The sequence below is a fragment of the Aulonocara stuartgranti genome, assembly GCF_965226115.1.
Source record: "Aulonocara stuartgranti genome assembly, chromosome: 5".
Classification (NCBI taxonomy): domain Eukaryota; kingdom Metazoa; phylum Chordata; class Actinopteri; order Cichliformes; family Cichlidae; genus Aulonocara; species Aulonocara stuartgranti.
Genome location: NC_138943.1, coordinates 2426539 through 2445903, shown reverse-complemented (window position 1 = coordinate 2445903; position 19365 = coordinate 2426539). Strand labels below are relative to the sequence as shown.

Genomic DNA, 19365 nt, shown 5'->3' with positions numbered 1-19365 from the left:
CAGTGATATCATGTATTCTAGATGAGGAGATATTCAGTGTTTTCAAATGTTACATCAGGAGCAACATTCTGAAAATGTTCCACGTTTTTATGATGCAGTTTCTGTTGCAGGTAAACCTCTGCCTCCCTAAATGCTGTTTTATACCCAAACATATTACTGATCTATTGCCAGTGACTCACAGACATGCTAAATGTTCCTCCAGCTGTGTTTTTAGTACCGCTCACTTTCCCAGCCTTTCATTGCTCATCTCCCATGGACGAATAAAGTACGAGTTTATGAGATCTGCAAATGATTGCATTCTTTATTTCAAATTTACGTTTTATTCAATTTTATTTTATTGTTTAATTGGGGTTTTATATTCTAACTTTTAAAACTTTAGTAAAGTACTCGAGTTACGTTCCACTACAGCACATATCTCGTTAATTCTCTTTATAAACAGTCATCAAAGGAACAAAGTATAAACAAAGTAAAAAACATCCAAAAATAACAGCGAGTGAACACAAAATAGTCATAATCACAACGAGATGAAGATCATCATAGATGGAGAAAAATCGATAAAATCAACACAGCTGATGAAAAGTATATGAAAATGTCAATGAACACAAACAAAACCATCAGAGATCACTGAGACACCCCATCCCCCCACCTCCTCTAAAACAAACCTAGGAACGCCCCTGCTGAAGCAAAACACAGCCTGACATTACAGCTGATTCACGAACCTTTCGTCATTTCCTCTCAGTACAAAATGAAAACACTGCTGTGTCGCGTTAAACTCTAAACCACCGTGTGAATCACGGGCTGGTTTGTATAACTAGTTAAACTTTGCACTTCTGTTAACGTGAATGCAAAGCTGCTCTCTGGGTTCAGGGATCGATGCACGTCCCCTTTAAATGCAGCGGGTGACGTCAGAGGCTCGGTTTACTGTCTTTGTTTGTCCGGAGCTGTTTTGGCTTCAGACGAACCAGAGACTCGAACCGAAGAGACGGACCTGCGCTGTTGGCTGTAACTACTGCGTTATTCATTTGTGTATAACTGTTTAATAACCCGGACCGAGATGCCGTCCGACAGACCCTTCAAACAAAGGAGGACATTTGGTAAGAAAGCCCCGGGAAAGGTGTTATTTAGCTGGCTTAAGTGCCTGCAAACAGCCGCTGAGCTGCTAGCCCGTTAGCCGCCTAGCTCAGCTCTTTGTATTTAAAGTGCAGTGAAAGGGTGTCGGTGCTGTGTTACTATAGCTGCTACAAGTGTCCGGGAACTAGGGTGGGTAGGCTAACAGAGTATTTCTTTACTCGCGAATCAAAGGTGAAAATCCCGTTTTTACTGTGTGAGGCAGCAGCCTCCGGGCCGAGAGGTGTTAAAGGGCCATCTGGGTCACTGTCCGGCTAGCTCGCAGCCAGCTAGGTCTCCGTTTACACGGCCGGATCACCTCACTGGTGTGTGTTTGCTGAAAGGAAAAACAACATGTGCTGACACATTATCCCAACACACGTGTTCAGCGATTTATGTTGAAATATGAGGTCGAGAGACAGCCCCCCAGAGCCGGGCAGGGAGGAGCCCGGAGTCCGGCTCGTTGCATAATCTTTCCATTTACAGAGAAGCAGAGATGCAAGAAACGCTGCATTCACCGCCTTCTGCTCTGTGCTTATAACCTGCTTTCAGCCGCTCTCGTAGACCTGTGCGTGCTGTTTGTTTAGCAGCTGTTTGAATTGTGTCACACTGACACACATTACAGAAGTGTTACACAACAGGGGACATGTTTACCACACTTGGAGTTACTATAATACGCTTTCCAGTTCACTTTTATTCATATAGCACCAGTTCATGTTAGGGTAAACACCCCCAGAACCCCAACAATCAGAGGATCTCCTGTGAACTGCACATGGCAACAGTGGGGAGAATGAACACCCATTTAACAGGAAGATACCATTCTCAGGGAGAAGCAGCCATCTGCCTCCACCTTTTGATGGAAGGCAAAGCAAACCACAGAAGAGAGAACAGCCAGTCGTCTGTTCATTGCAGCAGATACAATAATGTTTTCAAAAAAGTCACTCAGCAAATATTTAAACGCTTCATTAAAGAGTCGCTCTCGGACGACTAAGATTTCAGTGTAAACATTACTGAAGACGGGCGTCGCGACTGCAGCATCATATATTCCTGTTATGAAGCCCTGAGCTGAGCATTTGCCCCGTCGCCATCTTGTTTGGATTGAGCCTATCAACAGGAAAGAGTTTACTGAGGTCACAGCAAGGGAGCAGGCCGTTTTCCCATGAACCTCTGCAAATCTGCGACCAGATGAGTCGCCCTCTGCTAGCCATTAAGAAAAGGATGTATCATTATTTCAGCATCCTCTTCCTGAAATTTGATGGTAGACGAAGAAAGAAGAAGATGTGATTAATAAAGACAGACTTCAGCCTTGGTTTGTATTCAGTTGCCGACACAGCTGGAAGCACAACGGCTGAGTAATTATTCCTGTTGTGCCGCTGCCTGGGGTGCATGGTAGTTGGTGCATTGTAATGCAAATTCTCTGTGGACGAGTCTTCACGATCACAAAAAATCAACTATCACCGTCTGATACCAAAATTTTTTGCACTTGTGTCCTCGTGGACGTGAAAAGTATAGTCGAGGCTGATCGTTCGGGGTCACCTGATCCAGCCCTAACTTCATAAAGCTGATCAGAAAGGAAAATGTGAAGCCTGATCTTAGAGGTGGGAGGTGTGACTCTCTCCAGGAGCCAAGTGAGTACGAATATTTACATTCAAACTAAAGACAGGTGATCTTGCAGAACCTGGAGCAGGACTGTAGCTGGCTTCCAATAAACACCTCCACACTGAAACAAAGGAGCCATTCACACTCAGCTGCTGCTGCTCTGAGCCACCTGAGCTTTGAACCCGGCCGGTATTTGAAAAAGGAAAAGCAGTTTTTCTGAAATAGGCCAGTAGGAGGTTCAGAGAGGGCAGCATGCTGTAAAATTAGATAGTGAGGCAGTAAAAAAAGAAAAAAAACATTGCAAAGCTTGAAATGGGTACTGAAAGGAAAGCCTGTGGGCATTAAAGGAGACGTTTAACATAATAATATGCAAAGCTGTGAAGAGATGCAAACACCAGAGCTCTGCCTTGAAAATAAAAGAGACTTAATGTGAAAGAAGAAGCCAAAGAGACTGATGCTAATTAACCACGTGGTTAAACAGATCCTCTCTGACTACACCTAGTTTACTCTCATGTCATTTTTTTTTCATCACTTTTAAGAAGCTTTAAGTGGTCTTTACCTGAAAACCGACTAAAATGATCTTTCAGTCGCTGGTTCGTTGTCTCCCAGTTGACAACCGTGTTGTTCACTGACTAATTGTTGCAGCTGTGTGGGGGAATGGCTCTCTGCACTGCACTAAACAGCTCTGTGATCTCTGAATGCATTCACACATCACACTAGAAATGAAACGTTACAATATGGCGAGGAAGCAGGAGGTTAGAGTACACAACAGGGATGCAGCGAGGACACAAACTTGTAGCCTTGTAGAGCTGCGGTTCCATTTTTCCCTCATCTGGAACGCAACATTTGTCACGTCTTGTGGATTTTCTGACAAAACACAAACTCAGTCTCCATCTGGAGAGGAGAGAACTTTAAATAATACAGATAATGAAAATATCCAGTGTTTTCCACAAAGTCACATTCTATTAGATAATAAATGAATTCGTGCTTATGTGTGCAGTGCATTCATAAAAGCTCATACTGAGCCAGGAGAATCCTGGAGCACAACAGAGCAGGAACCAGCTGCCCCGCTGATGAACTCACCATCATGGCCACAGTATCCTTGGTGAGCTCAGCGCAGCGGCACATGAAGCAGGTTCTGGTTAAACTGACCCTACAGAGGTGACGGATGGCTGCCATCACCAGCTGGTAGAGCTGGAGTCTGTCTGATTACAGGACTCGAGGCAACACCCACATGTCCAGCCTCACTGTAGGGAAGCAGACATGAAGTCAGAGTTAGCTGGTTGTTATTGGCTGGACTTTCAAAATAAGAGCGAGGATGGTTCCTGGTTCGACTGAACAAGAAATGAACTTTGTTTTTGTGACCATTTGTGTCTTTTCTCCACAGCTGACCGGTGCAAAGAGGTCCAGCAGATCCGCGAGCAGCACCCCAACAAGATCCCCGTAAGCTGCTTCACACTGAATCACACCACACTTCACTGAGCTTTGTTAGTGGAAATAAAGATGATTCCACTGGGATGAACCGGAGGTTACCGGAGTGCAGGAAGCAGAGGGTGGAGTGTCTGAAAGCAGCGAATCAAACCAGTCTTCACTTCAGAGCGATCGATGTGATGCTTCGGTCCACAGTTGACCTTGTACTAAAAATGTCTTCCAGTCAGAGATTATATTTAAAGATTTAGATCATATTTCCCAGAACAGGTTTTAATCTGAAATCAAGTTTTGTAAATTTTGTCTTTGTGAGCTAAAATTTCAGATGTGACTTTAAATAATTACCTCAAAGTCTTACAGCTCACAGACTCCCTCTGTAGTTACACATTTGTGTGCCGTTATATTTCCATACAGCAGGAAAAAAGCCAGAAAATCAGGTTTCAACCACAGACTGTACATAAAAGATGGACATGATTAACGTCATGTGACCTGTTGTTGAGTCCTATTTCTGAAACTTTAAAGCAGAGTGTTTTCCGTCTTTACTGTCTGCAAGCAAAGTGCAACTGTTGTTTACAAAATGAACATTGTGTTTTCTTTAGACAGACTTGAGGCTAGCAAGCGCGACAAACAGGGGAGTCGCCCTCTGCTGGCCATTAGAAAGAACACGTTAAAATGTCCGACATGCTTAGACTAGAAGAAGTCTGAGGTTCAGTTCAAATACGGTCATGTGTAGTTTTAAAGAACATGGCAGCAGCTAAAATGCTAAAATCAAGCCTACAGAGCAGAACTTAAACCAATCAGAGACTTCATGGTGCCCGTGTGCATCTTTTGTATACAGTCTATGTTTGTAGGGCAAGTTTTGTCTTAGTGACACTCGTCTGTGTGCTTTGTGCCTGCAGGTGATCATTGAACGGTATAAGGGAGAGAAACAGTTACCCGTTTTGGACAAGACCAAGTTCCTGGTACCGGACCACGTCAACATGAGCGAGCTGGTCAAAATCATCAGGTAAGCAGAGCTGCACCAGCATCAGCACTGCAGGTTATTAGCTGCCATGTGTGCAGCTGTCAGTGAGCGTGCATTGTAGTCTGTAGTGTTTAAAATACATTTACTGCAGTTTCAGGTCGGTGGATCTGGCACAGTTCAGTTTGCCTGATGAGGAGGAGAGGCTCATTCTGTTCACAGAATAATGGGCCAATAAATTAAAAAATTTACAGTCCAGCAGTAAAGACATATAATAAACCATAATATATCTGTGGTTTGTGAGGCCACTGGTAATAATTATCATCCAAATGCTGAGGAGGCAGAAATAAGATCTTTTTAATGTCAATCAGCCATAAGAGTGAATTAGCTGTAGGTCCGTCGTGCATCAGTGGATTTACAGATGGTCAGCGTGCTGGAGTTTGTACAAGATGAAAGTGTTGGCCTCTAAAGTGAAGGCTGAGGGTGGAAAATGAAAGAGGAGGGAGGTGAAAAATGATAATGCAGAAGTGTTCCTCGATTCAACATCCTCAGTGTTTAGAAAAAGCTCCGTCAGAGTTTCTGTAATGAAGCAGGGTTCAGTTCAGTGCTCAGCACACGTTTGTCTCAGCCTCGGTGTGAGATCCTGTGATGACTAAAATATCAAGCGTGCAGTGTACTCCACCCAGGACAAGGTCACCAGGATCTCACCCTAGAGCCACAGCTGGGCTTAGCCTAAAGAAGGCTTGGTGCACCCCAGTGGGCCCACCACCCAAGGGGGGCGCTGTAGGGGTTTGGTGCAGCGGGGAGGTCCTCGACGATCTCCTCTGAGACTCTGCTCAGGAAACAACGGCTCTTCATTTCACTGTAATGTTGTGCTGCCCGAAGCCCCGCAGATGACGACAGGTCCAACACAGGAACAGCATATAGCCTGTTAATTTTCAAAATAAGAGTCTGCAGCCTAAAAGCTCTGCTGGTGAAACGATGTGGTGTGATGCGAAGCTGTGCGAAGGACCGAGCAGAACAAAGTCAGAAGTGTCAGATGGGTTCATCAAAGAGCCAGAAGCCACAGATAAGAGATAACAGCTGATTACCTGCAGCTCAGATGTGTGAAGCTGCTCCTGATGCAGACTCAGTATGTGCAGGTTTTTTGATTAAAGAGTCTTGGAAATGATAACCAGCAAGTTTGAGTAATAATTCACTAACTGGAGACTTTTATGGACAAAATAAATCTTAAAAATAATCAGCGGATGAATCGATGGTGAAAGTGATCTGTGGTTCAGCCTTCGGTGAATCGGCTGCTGCTTGTTGATTAAAAGCTCTAAACGAACATAAAAGGATATTAAAATCAATACGCAGAGAGCCGGGCGGCCGATGTAAGACCTTTAGAAAAATGCGCTCGCTCATCCTGGACCTTCTCAGGACTCACGTGATCGACTTCTCAATCAATTCTAAGTGATTTTAGGCGCTCTTTATTTTGAGCCGAGCGGATGGGAGAGGAAGGCGGGGATTAAAGTGTGCGCTTTATGCCCGGCGGCTGTGGTCGTGTCATTCAGAGGCAAGAATGTAGACGTTTTATACGGCGGTGCCTCGTACATCATGTCAGGAACCCAAACTATGAACACAACCTGCTGCTGACCAGGTGGTGTGCTCAGCATCAGTTACCATGGTGATTTAGCCAGGTGAAAGGAGAGCCGCTTTCATGAAACAAATCTCTGACCTCAGCACCGCTCAGCGAGCCATTAACCGCGCTCCGTAGTACGACCCTCTGAACCCTCAGTCTCTATGAAACAGCAGCAGGAGGCGCTGCCACAGCTGGAAAAAACAGTCGAGTGTTGGAAAACCCGCAGAGATCATTTCATCTCCCAGTTTCACTTCTATTCCTGCTGCAGAGGTGAAGCCACACCCACTGGTTACACCTCTGTGACCCACTGCAGGGCTGAAGGATATGTCAGTTGCAGGAGTTCAGATAACTGATCTTATCTCCAGCTTGACCTTAAAAAGTGAAGTGATGGGTGGATAAATTTTCCACTTCTCCCTCCTCCAGGCGCCGACTGCAGCTGAACCCCACGCAGGCCTTCTTCCTGCTGGTCAACCAGCACAGCATGGTGTCGGTGTCTACGTCCATCTCTGAGATCTACGAGCAGGAGAGAGACGAGGACGGCTTCCTCTACATGGTCTATGCCTCGCAGGAGACCTTCGGCCGCTGCTAGGGAGGGAGAGCGGGGACGTCCTCGGGTGCTGTGAGAGAAGAAAGGGCGGACGACCAGAAACTCCGCCTCCAGCAGCGCCTTTTCTCCCCCACCCCCCTCTCTTTCTCTCTGTCGTAGTCGAGCACCTTCTTCACTTTGGTCAGCCAGTAGCTCCGAAACCCAGAGAATATCCTGTGTCTCCTTCAAAAAAAAATCCGATCGGATTTTCCTCCCTTCTTCTGTTGGCCCCCCACAGGCTGAGTTCTCTTATTTTGAAAGGGTGACACAAACCGACTAGTGATAAAGAAGTTTTTAAACGATGTCTCGATGATGCGTGATTGATTAACCGATCGGTTTTTCCTCCGTTACGCTACACACGTATCAAACTTGAAACCAGGCAGGCGGAGGTCAGGGTGTAGCCTGAAGGAGTCAAAGCTGATCAGTGCATCAGCAGATGTGTAAGCTAGAAGATTAGAGTCTGAGAAGTTTCATTTTTTCCTTTTTAAACTCATTTTGAATCTGTTTTTTTGTTGTTTGAAACGTAGTTTCGTTTGTGTTTGTAGCTCCCAGTTTGTTTCCTGTCAGCCGAAGCTCAGCGCGCCGCCGCTGGCCAACCATCGGCTGACAATCGGGCTCAAGATTACTGTGATCCTCATCGAGCTGTTAGCATTCACAGTAATTTTCCATGTGCAATATTTCTCCTGACACTAACGCTGAAAAACACTCGCCGTTCATATCGTCTGTCTTCATTCACGACCCCGTAAGCACAACGGCGCGAGGTCCCGAAGACACTCGGAGTAGGGTGTGTTTGACGGGAGGGACGACACGGCGGGAGGCTGTTATGCTTTTATTTTGACACGCTGAGGCGCTGCGGCGGCGCCTCCTCCCTGTAAGAACACCACGGTAGCATTCACATAATAAATGTATTTAATGTAGGATCTGAATGAGCTTCTTTTGCACATCGATTAATACAAATATATAAAAAAAGACTTGGTGTAGGTTTTTTTAGTAATTGCTGTATAACAACTCTCTTTTTGTATCTGCTCCTCGTTTCCGTCTTTAACAGGAATTCACTGACAAAAAAAGTTCTGCACTACGAACCTGCATGTTTTACTTTCCTTTTTTTTTTTATAAATGTTTGTTGATTTTAAGCTCTGGATGTGATTGTATTGTTTCCATTTAGTCCTTTTTGATGTCTCCCAAACCAAAAACTGAAAGTAAGTGAAAATATGTTTGAAACTGAAAAAAAAAAAGACCCGTGTTCGTTTAAAGGATCGTATAATCGAGCTGTATTACAGAGTGTGTGTTTCTTTAGGCTTTCTGACGTTGTCACTGTACTGAGGGTGTACATAGATGCGTTGCTACAACCTAATTCAAATTATTTGCCAATAAATAAATAAAAAGTTGCCTTTAAAATGATGACTCGGCTTTTTTCTGCTTTGTTGTGTGAAGTCACTTTCAGACGTCTGCTGACTGCGATGGTGTTCAGAGGCAAGACTATAGAAACTGTTTTTGGACACCAAACTGTGGACCTGACTGTAGCAATAAATGATGAGACGACCCCCCTTCAAAGGTTTGTGCGATAGTTGTGCATCAGTTTCTCAGGTGGGAGAACTCGCCTGCAGGTCCTGGGTTGTCTCCATCGTACTAGATCCAGCGACTGAAGGGTCGACTCGGCTGCGTGCTTTGGATCAGTGTCACCGCTACGTGCAGCTTTCAGGCCGAGGACTGCGGCTCGTCCAGCAGCAGTGTCTGATAACATGCTGCACCTCCCTGCTTTGTTCCAGCCTGTGCTGACTCATCTCAAAGTTCAGTTCTGGTCTCGTCACTTTGGTGCAGAAGTTTGGAGGCTCGTCTTGTGCGGGTGTTGAAACCATCTCGCTGCTTTCGTGCTGTGAAGTCTGTGTTTCACCTGAAGTAGCCTGAGAAGTTTTCTTTGCTTTCTGGCAGAAACATCAGTACTCTGTCGTCTGACTGTGTTTACTCTGACTCTGGTTTGGAATCAGCAGGACTACTCATCCTCCACTCCTTCGTCAGACACTGAACTCTACTTTTTACATCCTTTGTCTGATTTTTACAGTTCACTTCATCTCGTGAAGCTCTGTTCTTGTCTCCTGGCTCAGCAGCCACTGACTATTTACACAGAAGCACCGTTTATAATTAAACCTGTCACAGCTGTGGAAAGTTACCCTTAATAGTCAAGTAATCCTGAGACGTCTGACTCCCACCCATCCTCAAGAAAACATCCACAAAGGACAAAAACCATGTTTCACTTCTGTCATTTTAAGTTCCTCAACACCTGTTTCCACCTGCTTTGACTTAATTGTTGGACCATTCCAGAGTCTGGGGACAACAGCAGAGCGACCCTGTGGTATATAATGGAACTGAGGCTTTAAAACACATATTGTCTATTTTACAGTCAGTCAAAGCAGCTGAGCTCAGACAGGAGAGATGTGCTGTCTTTGCTTTGTACCAGATTTCTAAAAGCCAAAGAAAAGACAACAAAAGTATCAGGGGTTATTTGTGACAGAAGGAGAGGAACAAGAGTGAAAAGGAAGGTTTAGAAGATGGTGTTGAGACCTGCTGTGATGGTTTGGAGAGGGTGGAGCTGTTCAGAGGAGGTTCGTGGATGTAGTGAAGGAGGACATGCAGAGGGTCAGTGCGATGAATGAGCTGAGACAGGAGGAGGTGGAGGCAGATGAGTTGCTGTGGTGCCCTCCTCACTTCAGAGCCTCCTTTAAAGCAATGTTTACATCTAGAGCAGGGCGATATGACCAAAAATATTTATCACGATATACATTTAAAAATTTGCGATAACGATATAACTGACAATATAATTGACACCAGACAAAATACTTTACAACTCCACAACTTTATTAGTGCAAAAAAAACCCATCAATGTATTTTCACTTAAACAAGCAGCTGTTTTTTATCTGCATTAAAGTTATATAAAAATGTAACAGTGCAAATTCCTCGCTGACAGTTTAACCAAAAGGCATTTCAGTGGAAACTGGCCGACACATCCTCAGCATAACCATGTATAATATGCACAAAACTTAAAAAGAGGTTATACACACACAATACGGTAATATTATGTTTAAGCTCAGCACGTATCACTCCGCGAGGCTCCGCCTACGATAGCCGTAACGCTCCGACAATCCATCAAGCGGTGCGGCGTCGTAGCTCAGCAAAGTCGTACTGAAACATTTGACAGATTTTCGAGCGCCGTGCACATAAAATCGTTTCCAGGTCAGTAACACAACCAGAGTTCATACATAAGGCACACGGGATTATAAGGGGCTCTGTCGACTTTCAGAAAAATCAAAGGATTGATTTTAAGTGCGCCGTATTTTCCAAACAATACGGTAATACCGGCCCGCTAGCATGCGCTACCAAAAATAGTGCTTTGTTGTGTATCTGACGGACGAAAGCTAAACCAGTTCCACACCACTGCAGCATTTTTACAAACCAGTTTTGGTTCATCCGTTTCATTTTACGAAGCTTACTGGAAAAACGACTTAAACTTGTTGGTTAAATCTTTGACTTTAGTTAAAAAGAAAAGGCTGCTTTTTTTGTTTCCTTTATGGGAGATTTTGATTTAGTGAGTTAATAACCTGTTAAATTATGTGACCCCATCTTTATATTTTATTTTCACTATGTATGAAAGTTGCTAATATGTAAGAAATATCTGTTCTCTGAATCTGTAATATATGGTGCATTTTGTTTGTATGTTTATATTACTAATAAAAAAATAAAATAAAAAACGTTTCATTTTATGATCCGCTTTCGCTCTTCTCATTCTGCGTCGCCGCAATGTGCGTATGTAAACAAAGGCACTGCGCATGCGCTTTTTACCCATATTCTATCGCGATATTTCATTTTCCTATCGTTGCCCAAAATTACACCGGTATTACCGTGAACGGTATGATATAGCCCAGCCCTATTTACATCTTCCATCGACACAGCTGTGATGTCATGGTGCTCATTAGGACCACTTACGTTTGACTTCAGAGCAGCTTCGGTGAAACACTGACATCGTCAGATGAACTTCAAGAAACCTGACACCTTTAGGAGTGATGCAACAGAATCGTCCGAAACATTTTGTTTGGCTGAAAAAGTGTTTGTAATATTCATCCTCTCACAGATGAGCTGCAGGTACAAACCTCATGAAACCATCTGCACAACAACTAAAGAGACGAGTGGGAAAAACACATCATCTCTAAGTAACAGCAAACTACTGATAATGATAATAAACTGCTCAAGATGTCACCATTAAGCCTGCAGGGGGGGCTCTGTACAGAGGGAAGTTCCCACCCGAGTCAGAATTTGGCCTCATACTGTGAACATTCCCAGAGGCTCAAAAAAGCTGGGAAAAACTAACCTGTCTGCACTTCGAGGTCCTCCCACTCACAGTTTTCATATTATAAAGGGAACGCTGTGCATGGCTTCATTAGAAAGGGTCACCACAGCAGGGGGCTCCATGTTTGATGCAGCAGATTTTTACACCAGATGCTCCTCCTGGGATTGAATCAGGTGAATGTGTGAACCTCTACAAAACAGAAACGTATCATAGAACAACGAGCTGCTCTGAGGGTTCAGGCTGGACAGTCTGCTGCTGCAGGTGTAAACACCTCAGGTCAGAATTCACCGAAACTCCTGAAAACTTTAGAGAAGGAAAGAAAAAAAATCTGCAAACATTGTTGAGAAACCTTCGTGTGTTGTAGTGAGTCCAAGTATTAAAAAAACAGAAGCAATCATTGTGCAGAAATAAAATCTCGCCCTCATTTCCTGTTAGACAATTTTGTCCAAACTGAGGGTGGAGTCCCTCCTGAGGGTCACCAGATTCGTTTTAGAGGGAAAAGCTTCGACTTCTTGGACCTTTGCCCTCTAAAACAATCTTCACTTCCATGCACTCCAGGAGCTGCACATCATCTCCGGCTTCCTACAAACCTCTTATGGAGATTTTGCAGCTGTGAGGTCAATTATTATTATTATTATTATTATTAATCCTCACTGTGAGTTTTTGAAAGGAGAAACAGAAAAAGCAGCAAACAGATAAAAAGATGATGGGCTTTATTTTTTATACAAGACACACAAGACATTAAGAAACTTCCTCCGTGTCTAGTTTGTCTCGTCACACAGTCTGAGGAAGAACATCCATCTCTGCAGGAGCGTTTCCTGTGTTTGCTAATTACACTGCGCTCTCATCGTTACCGCCAGAAATCATTTCAGAGTAAGTGCACAGAAACACGTCATACAAATGTGTTCTGACTGACTTTAAGAGACTAATCGAGCCGTTCTGTACCTGAAGCATCAGGGTCAATAATCACATCCAGCACAGGTGCACATCGTCACTGTGTAACCACAGGGTTATTATTTCTGCATTATTTCCCTCTCTGCCCGTCCCCGGTCCTGTGAAACCGTTTCAGCTGCCAGGATGTTTTACTCTACCCGGGAAAAGGTGTTGGAAGTACGAAAGGAGAAACAGAAGGAGGCTGTTGGAGTTAAAGGGAGTCGTGTTGTGTGGAAGGAGAAGTTTGAGGTGCAGAAATGAAGTCCGGCGGCAGAGCTTCAGGCAGCAGAGCTCCTCGATGGCAAACGGGAGGCGGGTCTACGCCATGCTGATGGGAAACAGAGCAGAGAGGAGGAAGGTCAGACTACAAGGTTTACACGTCACCTCATTTCCACCTGCGAGCTCCAGAATCAGAGTTACTGTCCCTCAGAGGCAGGAACAGCTGCAGGCAGTGATCCTGCTTCAAGCGCGCAGGACCAGCCCTCGCTGTCGTGTGAGTACAGGTGTGTTTGTGCGTTACCTGTCGATCAGCGAGTCCCTCATGCTGGTGGCGATGGCGGAGGGCTGCGCCGTGTCACCGAGTCTGAACACGCTCTCGATGACCGACAGCTCCGTGCTGGTTGTGTCCAGGCCGCAGAACGCGCTCCAGTCGTTGACCACCATCCCTGCCGCGATGACCTCGCTGCCCCGGTTCACCGTGCCCGCCTGAACAGGAAGCCGGTGACAAAAATTACAATGCGTCTCGTACCGTCGAGTTCACGTGACGGCGTGCGGGCTGCACTCACCACCAGGGGCACCTGCAGCAGCGACGACAGCTCGTCCTGATCTTCTATCGACGTCTTCGGGTGGACGAGGCCTCCCTGGTTGCTGAACGCGCAGTACGAGCCGACGAGGACCTGCTCCGCTATCGTCTGACGGAAAACCTCCACCTTCAGCGTGTCCGCCAGGATCTCCTCTGTCTCCTGGGAACAGAGTGAGTGTCAGCATGAACCCGGGGAAAACCATACTGCTCTCACAGCCACAGATTGTTGTATTCACTTCCACCACACACAAACACGGCGCTGTTCGCTCTCAAGCTTTAATTTAATGTTTGACATAAAACGCTGGCTGTAGTCCTCTTTGGTTTTTTCAATGACCTCAGTGCGCCATTATTGAATCTCTCTCTGTACAAACACACAGTGTGAGCAGCATACAAGCAGCTTTCAGGTGCATTACCTCCACCTTCTGGCAGCTGTAGCACATTACACCCCATCAGGCAGCTAAAAACAAGGCAAACCTGTTTCACACGATCTGATAAATCAGGCCTCTCTTGAGACATTTTTTAGGTCCTGTTATGTACCCTTGTACTTGCGCCTCTGCAACAGGAAGTGGATCACCTCCAGTGTCCAAGTGTTGATTCCTCAACTGATTTTCATTTTTGGGAAGTGGATGAAGTTGCACGGGGACAAATACGGCGAGACGTCAGCGAGGACCGTGACACAGCTCCTGCACTGAGCCGGCTGAGAAAGCACGAGCCAGAGTTTCAGGTCACATGCCTCAGATGTCTCACTCTCACGCTTTATTTACAGCGCAGACGTCCGCCCTCCAGAAACCAAACTACAGGATGTACAGCAGCGGTCCCCAACCTTTGAGCCACAGACAGTTTAATGTCAGACAATATTTTCACGGACCGGCCTTGAAGGTGTCGCGGATAATTACAACAAAACAAAATGATACGACCGAGACAAGAGCTGTGGTATTCTGTAAATATAATAATAAACACTGTGTAACTTTATTAGCAGCGCCCTCCTGAAACGCACCAACAACACTGAGGGTAACATCCTCCTCTCTGCCCCTTAATGCTCTCTGGTCGCTATGGTAACATGTGAATATTTCTTTCAAAATAAGACAACACGGGAAAAGACCCAGGGAAACCGAGTTAACGATAAAAACCCTGAAACCCATAAATCTCACACCTCTCAACTCTCGCGGGTCGGCACCAAACGACTCACAGAGGGGGCGGGGCCCGGGGACCGCTGCTGCAGACCTCAGTAAATGTGACGGTTTCGGACGGTGTCTGAAGCTCTGACAGAGTTCAGACTCTGAGTCAGTCTCCACTCAATTTCACTCAGTGTGGCAGGACACAAAGACCAAACAGCACACAGTGATAACGGCACACTGTCATCTTCAATCGATGATGCAAACCCAGAGGAAAGATAAAAAACGGCGGGTGTCCTCCTGGTCTCCCTCCTCCTGGCCTCCCCCTCCTCCTGGCCTCCCTCTCCTCCTGGCCTCCCTCTCCTCCTGGCCTCCCTCTCCTCCTGGCCTCCCTCCTCAGCTGAAACCTTCTGGTTTGGAAACTTTGGACTCTTTCTTGTGAAATCTGCTCAGAGCCAAACGAGGATCCTCGATATGAAACAGAGGAAGATGCTTGTGCACAGACTGGGCTGTGGGAGGCGGGACTTCCAGCTGCCTGGCTGTTAACTAAGAACCTCTGACTCAGCTAAATTTCAATAAAGTGTTTTTTTTTCTCAAATGAACATCTGCTCGACTATTTTGGTCAGGACTGAAATGACGATTGTCCTCCAAGTTGGAAAAATTAGTGAAATTTTAAAAAGAGTTAAATGAATTTATTTAAGCTTTAATTCTAATTGGAAAAATCATTTAGTGAACTAAACCTGCTGCAGTGTGGCAGGTGGTGACCTTTAAGGAAGAGGATGAGCTGAAGAATATTTTGAATACAGTGTCTGTAGAGTAAATGCACAGCCTGAAACATTAAACCGAAACAGCTTGAAAAAAATATCTGAGTGAACTGAATGAGGTTGTTAGAAGCTTCACAGGCGAGTACAGAAGAGTTTCATATTTTACTTCACTAATTTAAGTAAAACGTGAATTATTCCAGCCAAACAAAACGATGTAACCCTCAGAACAGCCGAGGGATGGGGCGCGTTTGATTGTCTCACCCTGTCAAGGTCGGGATGGACCAGCGCGACGTAGTCATTGCAGGCGATGACGTTACCAAGCGCGGACAGCCTCTCCTCGACTCTCTGGATCCTCACGGTGTCTGGGAGGCAGTTTCTGATGTGCTGCAGCTCCTGGTCTGTCGTGTTGTTGGGAACCAGGAGGCCGTGACGATTTCCTGAACAAACGGGAACGAGTCGAGTGAGTCTGACTGCAGCGGTCCGAGCACAGAGGAGTGCGACGGCCATGTTTAAAGATGAAGGCAGGCAGTGGTGTGTTGTGAAGGATGCATACACTGCACACATTTATCCAGCTTTACTCACCCACACACATCCTCCCGATGATGCGACAGCCTGCTATGGAAGCGTGAACCACTGGGATGGTTTCTGACAGCTCCCCTTCAAACACACTGAACACACAACATCAGATTACTTCCAACAGACGAGGAAAATATACGTCAACAAGAACCAAGTGAAACACTGATATCAGTGATCACCATCAGTAGCCACGAGGCTTCCACTTTGTTGGACTTTCATCTCTGCTTTTTGCAGATGCTGTGGCTCTGTTGGTGGCCTCCAGCTCACACTGGAGCGTTAGCTGCAGAGTCTGAAGCAACAGAAATGAGAATCAGCACCTCCAAGTCTGAAGCCACAGTCCTCAGCAAGAAAAGGGCGGAGTGCCCATTCCGGGAAGGAGTTACTGCCCCAACGGGAGGAGCTTAAATATTTCAGGGTCTTCACAAGTGAGAGGAGGGAGGAGTGGGAGATGACAGATGGACTGACGCAGCGTTAGCAGCGACGTGGATGCTGTACCGGTCTGTTCTGGTGAACAGAGACCTGAGTGTGAAAGTGAAGCTGTTGAATTGGTGGCAGATCTACACCTCCACCCTCACCTACAGGTTCTGGGTAGTGACTGAAAGAATCACACTGTCACACGGTCAGGGACTCGGAGTAGAGCCGCTGTTCCTCCTCATTGAAAGGAGCCAGGTGAGGCGTTCTACAGGGAGGAGGCCTGGGGGCGGAGCCAGGGAACGCCTAGGTGTTTACCAAAGTGGTGATGGATGGAGATTATTAAGTTTATTATTATAACACAGCTGACTGAGACCGGATCACCTGGACTGACTCCGGTAGCAGGAAACACAGCTCGTTATATACAGGCTGAGGAATGTGACGCACCTTGATGACATCTGGCTGTAACTTTGGGTCCCAACTTCACCTCAAAGTTATCAAAGTGTGGCGCTTGTTCAAAGGTGAACTCACCTGTAGAAGTTCTCGGAGCCGCCGATGGCCACCAGGCAGTACGTGTTGGTCAGTTTGGCGAAGCAGCCGATCTCGTTGTTTTTCTCAAAGGCGGCTCTCACAGCCATGATGAAGACGGAGGAAGAGGTGGATGATTTACCTGTGAAACACCTGAAAACCAGCAGTGACGGTTTATAGCCCGAAGTCACACCTGTCTGTCTGTTTACCTGGATATTTACGAGCGCTGACAACCAGCTAACTGGCTAACTAACCGGCTACTTTCCCTCAGGTTAGCTTTCAGACCGGAAACGGTCTCATTAAAACGTTTTTAAAATCACTGGACACCCTAAACGTCACACGCCGTGACGTCAGTTCTTCAATAACTTGGTAAAATTTACGTGAAAAGAGGAGAAATCACCTGAAACAGACTCGTGGCCTCCAAACATGCGATGTGGTGCCGTGCCTCAACCCCACGTGTTCACTTCCGCTTCGGGGTTAACGTGGTGACGTAAGACGTAACACATTTTTTTTTTCACTTTTAAAACAAACAGCGGTTCCCTCTTTAAAAATCTTAATATATCTTTGTTTTTATTTACTGTCAAGCTGGATTCAAATATTTTTTTATTGTTTCGTTTTAATTTTTTTATTTTATGTCTCATTCATAAAGTCCGTCCAAAAACACTGACGTGTCTCTTTTCGTTCCCGAACGTCCACAAACTGCTGTTTGTTAATAATAAACACAATAAATTATTATTTTTTTTTATTCATTGTTTTTGAAAGTGACGATTCATTTTATTATGGTCCCAATGCAAAGCATGAAATTATCTGTTGCTTTATAAATATTGCTAGTTTCTGACCTTTGACCCTAGTTTGACTTTTACCCATTACTTTTAGAATAGAACAGAATAGAATAGCTTTCATTGTCACTGTTACAAGAACAATGAAAGGCTGTTTGGCATTTCTCTATGTGTGGGAAGTACACAATAGCGTAAGTATTTACACAATCACAGACAAATTTACATTTACACAAGAAAGATATGTACAAGTTATACATACACCTGCAAACATACACGCACATACATACATATGTATATATACATGTATGCATGCGTACATACATACACACACATATTTCCGCATACACGCATACATATATATACATACACATACATGCCATCATTCGTTAAATACATTAAATAAAGTCCTGAGAAGTTTTAGTCGTGTAAAGCTACAATACACTAATGATGTAAAACTGGAATAAATGCAGAAAACTGCAAAATTAAATGCAAAACTACACCGAAAGATACATTCAAAATAATAAGTGTGGTATTAAAATGATAATTATTACCTCTGTTACTGTCTCATACTGTCACCGTGCCTCACGCAGAGCGAGGCTCTGTGGTTAAACAGTCTTGGGCTAAAGTTTTGTCGGTGGCACAAATTCTATGTTTCAGACACTTTGCTGCTTCACTTTTAAATCTAGATTGTTTCTGATACATCTCTGAGATATCAAAAGAATAATCATGATTGTCTTTTTTAAAAAGAACTTTATTGTCATTTAAATGAAATGTATGCAGAGTCAGTGTTTAGTGTGGACCCTTCTTCCCATCCCATGATGAGCAGCTGTTTTTATACAGAAACAAAATCATGTCAATTATGAATTCATTTCTGACACTAAATTATTACACATTCAGGTTTGTTTTTTTAATTTCATATTAATAATCTGTGCTGTTCTGGATGATCTGAAATGAAGGTGTTCTGCCTTCTAAGTTATTTAGTTATTTTTCCAGCAGGTTTTTACACCATGTCTCTGTGCCTGCGAGCGCGTGCACGAGCACAGGAGGAGGCAACATGAAAAAAAATCTTTAAACTGTTTTTTCTTCCTCAACAACCTGCATAGCAACCGCCATCCTCCTCCTCCTCCGTCCTCGTGCTGCGCCGTGGTTTGCTCTCTCAGCCTATCACGTCGGCCTCTCCGCGTGACGTCTTGTTTTGGTGACACTTCCATTAGCTCACCACCTGCGTGACGTCACAGCAGCAGGTTGGTAGAGATGGGTGTGGGGTGGGTTACCAGGGCGGAGGGAACAACGAGCGGCAGAGAGAAGTAAGAGGTATCACTCCGCCCCAGCGTTAAAGTCTGTTTATACCTGCGCAGGTGCGCCCAGTGTGCCTGATGCGGGCACAGAGTGCATTTAGACTTCCATCTTCATGTGAAGTGTTTCCAAAAGTTTCCTCACAGAAATATAAAAACATCCGAGGACCTGTCACAGCCAACGATCCACCTCATCTTTGGACAAGAGCAGTGTTGGTCAAGTTACTTGAAAAAAGTAATCAGTAACTAATTACTGATTACTTCCCCCAAAAAGTAATCCCATTACTTTACTGATTACTTATTTTCAAAAGTAATTAATTACTTAGTTACTTAGTTACTTTTTAAAAACATGATTTACAACCTGAAGAGGTGATAAAGTGATAGATCTTTCAGCCCAATTCTACTTTTTCTACATAATCATCATACAAAATGTAATCAAATGGAAAAGTCTCTTTTTAAAAGTTGTTTTATTAGTTTTAATCTTTTAACTTTATGCATCAAGCAAACATTTAATTATA

At 44.8% G+C, this 19365-nt stretch overlaps 2 protein-coding genes across 2 annotated transcripts; one reads left to right on the top strand and one right to left on the bottom strand.

The window, feature by feature from the left end:
* Nucleotides 1-779: 779 nt before the first annotated feature.
* On the top strand, nt 780-8703 carry map1lc3a (microtubule-associated protein 1 light chain 3 alpha). The gene is made up of 4 exons (XM_082532256.1): nt 780-1094; nt 4094-4149; nt 5034-5140; nt 7140-8703. Exons 1-4 carry the CDS (start codon nt 1055-1057, stop codon nt 7303-7305), a joined length of 369 nt encoding a protein of 122 aa, XP_082388382.1. The 5' UTR covers nt 780-1054; the 3' UTR covers nt 7306-8703.
* Nucleotides 8704-12340: 3637 nt separating this feature from the next.
* On the bottom strand, nt 12341-17279 carry eif6 (eukaryotic translation initiation factor 6). The gene is made up of 7 exons (XM_082532588.1): nt 17174-17279; nt 16777-16926; nt 15841-15926; nt 15520-15695; nt 13363-13539; nt 13098-13282; nt 12341-12905 (listed from the first exon to the last, which is right to left on the bottom strand). Exons 2-7 carry the CDS (start codon nt 16881-16883, stop codon nt 12896-12898), a joined length of 741 nt encoding a protein of 246 aa, XP_082388714.1. The 5' UTR covers nt 16884-16926; nt 17174-17279; the 3' UTR covers nt 12341-12895.
* Nucleotides 17280-19365: the final 2086 nt, after the last annotated feature.